The sequence below is a fragment of the Nestor notabilis genome, unplaced genomic scaffold, assembly GCF_000696875.1.
Source record: "Nestor notabilis isolate BGI_N333 unplaced genomic scaffold, ASM69687v1 scaffold8000, whole genome shotgun sequence".
Classification (NCBI taxonomy): Eukaryota; Metazoa; Chordata; class Aves; order Psittaciformes; family Psittacidae; genus Nestor; species Nestor notabilis.
Window position 1 is genome coordinate 6,362 of NW_009909636.1, and position 4,674 is coordinate 11,035.

The following is a 4,674-nucleotide window of genomic DNA, read 5'->3' on the forward strand; positions in this document are numbered from 1 at the left end:
AAGATGATACAGGCATTGTATCTGTGTGCGAAGGCATGGCAGACTCTTGGAGACTCGTGAGACAGATAGAGGCAGTTATTTCCAAGTCCGTATGCCTGTTGTTTCTCTTCGTATATCCACAGAGAAGCCAATGTAAAGATAGTCATCAAGTAAGACCTTGAGCTGAATCTGTAATACAGCAGATACTGCTCTAAGGCTTTTAAGTCTGCAACTTCTCTCATCTGCATGCAATAAAAACCTCAAGGTCTGAAGGGCTCTAAAATCAGCCTAGCTAACTCAAAGTTTCTGCCCTGTAAGACAGAAACTAGGGGCTCTGTTAAAGCTCCTCAGGGAGCTTACCTGTGTTGATTCTTAAGACATGTCACTTATTTTCTTGGAAAACCATTTCAGAGAGGTTCTTTTAACAGTCAGAAACGTGAGGAGATTCTTAAAAAAGTTCAGTCTCTCTATAAAAGTGAGGTTATACCACAAAGAAAAAATATGAAGAATCTTCCTGGGTTTGCTTCTAGTTTCCAAGCTCTTGGGAATCTCAGGTGCCTCTGCTTTCATCTACACAGCAGTCCAGCACACCACCAGAAACATACATAGCTGTTCAGAGAAGGCTGCTGCACCAGCAGTTGGACCATGAAATAAGATTAAAGTCTCTCAGACAGACTTCATTTAGGAGAGGAGCATCTTCCATTTGATGCTCATTCTTCATCTTTTTCATGCTCCAGAACATGCAGTAATCACTGTGTACAACTGAAACACCTTACAACTAAACTATTTTAATACACCTCTAAAGCATCTCCCTCGCTCTGTAATTGTTTGTGTGTTGACTTGTGGTTGTTTTATTCTTGGAGTTTTTGACTACACTGTTACCAGGTTCCACCACTTGAGGGCACCACGAAATTAAGCATATCCTTTCGAAACTGTCAGCATTTTATAGTAAAATATATAATAATAAACATATGAACACGGTAATAAAATCAATGTGACTTTATAGCTTTTTAATACCAGAACAAGTAAGATTTGTAGTGTTGTGCATGTCTTGAGCACATCAAGTACTAACTGTTTTACTTAACTGCTGATAGATATACACATACGCCTTTTATTTGAAGCACTTGGTACTGATGGAAGTTCCTCACTGAAAATACTGGATTTTGATATCTAGTGTCTAACAGCACTCTTCTTGTCTGTTCTCTACAACTCTATGTGCCTTGTCTTAACACATCAGTAATGCACTGTATTGTATATACAGATTGTATGCTGTATACAGTATACAAGCTATATAGTATACAGCTAACCAGAAAAATATAAATTGTTGCTCACAGTGAGGAGAGTATATCTGGGATTGACCATGCAGAGGAAATGGAGCTGCTGCTGGAGAACTATTACAGACAAGCAGAAGATCTTGCAAATGAAGCTCGTGAACTCAGACTGTTGATTGATGACTCAGAAAGCATAATCTTTATCAACCTAGACAGGTTAGCGACCCTATCTTCTGGACTGCCAACAGCCGGGCAGAATTTAATGCTGCCTAGTCTTCCTCAAATCTGCCTACAAGGACAGTTGGGAGGGTCTTCATGGGGGTTTGAACACACTTGCAGTCACAGCACAAGAAGCTGCATTGTGCTTTTCTTTCAAGTGAACTGGATGAAGCAAAGCAACAAGACACCCTAACTAGTATGTATGAAAAGCTCCTTAGCTAGGTATGCATCAATTTTCCTTAGCAGAAGAAACCAAGGTTCTCCTAGATCCTTCTGGGGAGCTATACGCTAAAGGAAATCCCTGCAAATTTAGGGGCAAAATAAAAGTCTACTCAGGAAAGTTTACTTTTAGTTCAGGAAACCTAAATTACTTATGTCTGGCTGGGTAACACAAGTTGCATTATCACTCTGTGGGGTGATACAATAACTTTGGAGTAAGTATTTTTGTCTTGCTCTGTATGCTGCAGTTTTCACTCCTAGTCAGCTTTCTTACTGAAAAATAATTATAGCTTGAATTTGTAAGCACCTGCCATTCTGTCTTTGAGGTTAGCATTGAATACTCTTTCTCCTCCTTACTGGGGAGCTACCTGTATAAAGCAATTGGTGGATGCTGCATCGGGAAACCACAAAAATCCATTTGGGAAAGATCTGAACATGGAATTCTCCAAAACAGGCTCAGCTTTGTAGTCTGTGGCATTTACTGACTCTACTTCTTTGTAGGGGTATTCATTTGCAAGGCACCAGTAAATTTTTATTTCTTGCGAATATGGACATATAAATTCCAGCCAGTTAAAGGTGAGAAAACAGGAATTTCTGTGAAAATTTACTATTACTCTGTGTATATACGCCTCTAAGAAGTGAGTGAAGCTGACTTTATACTGTAGTTTCATAAGCTTTCTCACTGGATTGTCTAATTGCAGCATGACTTCCTCTCAGTGCTTGGTTTTAGTGCATACTATATGGAATGTGAGAATTTGGGCAGCAAATCAGTACTTGGGTTCCCCTTACAGATGTTTCTCCCTTCTTTAGCCACCGTAATGTGATGATGAGACTGAATTTGCAGCTGACTATGGGGACTTTTTCACTCTCTCTCTTTGGACTCATAGGAGTTGCATTTGGTATGAACTTGGAGTCATCTCTTGAAGAGGTAAGGAACAAGTATTGCTTTTATCAGTGACGTAGTACATGGACCCTACTTTTATAGTGTATTTTATGTTCAGTACAACTTAATTCTTTCCACAGGTAAAGGTTTTATATTAGTGCGTGAATATAATTTATTCCAGTGATTCATGTGTTCATGCTGTCACATTTCTTGTAGGCAAATTACTGTGTGACTAACTCCACAGTTTAGCAGCCTTTTTTCTATGTCATATCTGTGGAAAAGAATCTGGAAGACAATTTATGGTTGTATAAGGACTGGCTATAAAGCAGTATTAAGGTTTCTGTAATGATCATCTGTTCTTCCGAAAAGACCGGCTTTGTCTTCCAGATACACGGGTGTCTGTCAAGCAGCCGGGGCATTTCCAGCACACCAGAGGAAATACTCTGCTGTCAATTACATGTTTACACCTGGGAGGGGTACAAGTTTACAACTGCACATGCTATCTTTAAATCAAACAAGCAAAACTAAACAAAGGAAAGGCTCTTTTCAAATCCATTAAATAGAAGGGTTAAATTTTCAAACTTCCTGATGAAGGAAGGAAAAACTGCATGAGACAGTAGCAGAATGTATGAGGGTGATTCCTAAGTAAAATGCTTTGCTATGAAACAGCCCTTTTCCCAAGGTAGGGCTTGGCTGTTGGTGGTAGAGAGTTTACCACTTCCTCCCACGGAGGAGGAGAATTCTGGTGAGGAGTGCAAGATTGTCTCTGGATAATCCCTTTTCTGAAGAGAGAGTTTTATGACTAATGGGAATGTTCTGTTGGTAGGACCCCAGGATATTTTGGCTGGTGACAGGGATTATGTTTCTGGGAAGCGGTCTGATATGGCGACGCTTGCTTTCCTTCCTTGGGCGGCACCTAGAACCTCCACTACCTCCTCAAGTACGTATGGCTGGCTCGGTTTCTGCTTCACACTCTGCACATACAGTCCATTCCTAAAGCAGGAAAGAAGCCACTGTGGAGGGGAGGGCCACAGAGCAGGGGGAATTCAGCTCAGAGTCTGCTCCTAGGCAAAGGAGGAGGTTCTCCCTACCTGGGTTGAATGAGATGGGAAGCCCCAGCACTGGCAAAGATAGACCTGATCAGTAAGATACTGCTCACTGTTGGCAGAAGCAAAGCTGCAGGCTGTTCCTTGAGACATGCTGTATTTACTTTAGCCTGGCAGCGCGAGGGAAGCTGAGGCTAATGGTAGAAACAGCCCTAATTTGCCTTCTCAGCTGACTCTGGATCTGTAGTCCCTGTCTTGTAAAAAGAAAGCAGGTAAAAGGACGATGAGAACAGGTACTAGCTGTAACAACTCCCCAGAGAGTGATGCCATGGTTGTGATGTCCTGACTCCCAATCCAAACTTTGTAATAGCTCATCACTTGCACACTGGTTGTCTTTGCCATTGATGCTGATGGCATTTTTAGAGCCCCATTGTACCAAGCTGTATGAAGATTTCCAAGGAGACCATCTCAGATTAGAAAGATTTTGCACGGGTTATTTTCCCTGGTGACTACTGTTTCCTCCCAGGGCTTTTGGGACTGTATTGTCCACCTCTGTTCTGCACTAGTATTTGTAACAGGGAAGTACCAGTGGATTCAAGTGTTGAATTGCTACAAGTGACAAAAGAAAGGGATTCACAGATAAACTCCCCTTTCCTCCCTCCCCTCCCTTGTCACTAAGGCAGATAGAAGGAGTGTGTTCTGGATTGCTGACTATGGCTACAGCCAACAGGATTTTGCACAAGTGTTGCTCAGAACCAGCTCCAGCACATACTGACTCTGGATTGGAGAAATACACTGAAAGGGATTAAGGATGGGGAAGCCAGAGACAGTGTCCTGAAAATTAAGAAGAATCAGAGTTCGGGCCTCTGTGAAGATTTATTTCCTTCTGCTGCATATAGAGCAGCTTCTCGTGTAATCACAGGCTGTTTTGTATTGTCTTGCTTAGGTTCCTGCAGTTTTGAAAAAATCCCAACCAGCAGCTGGAAGAGTGGATGTAAAGAACAACCTTAAACCAGAAACGTTTGGGCTGAACAGAAGCACCTTAACAAACCAATAG

General features: G+C 41.7%; 1 protein-coding gene across 1 annotated transcript in view; it reads left to right on the plus strand.

Annotated features, from left to right (window-relative positions):
* The window catches only part of MRS2 (MRS2 magnesium transporter), a gene marked incomplete at its 5' end in the record, with an annotated part of 10,868 nt that extends 6,194 nt beyond the window's left edge, over positions 1–4,674 (plus strand). The window contains 4 exons of the mRNA XM_010014069.1: positions 1,314–1,466; positions 2,499–2,616; positions 3,398–3,511; positions 4,564–4,674. Of these exons, the coding sequence (XP_010012371.1) occupies positions 1,314–1,466; positions 2,499–2,616; positions 3,398–3,511; positions 4,564–4,674 (496 nt within the window). The remainder of the gene's footprint in view (positions 1–1,313; positions 1,467–2,498; positions 2,617–3,397; positions 3,512–4,563) is intronic.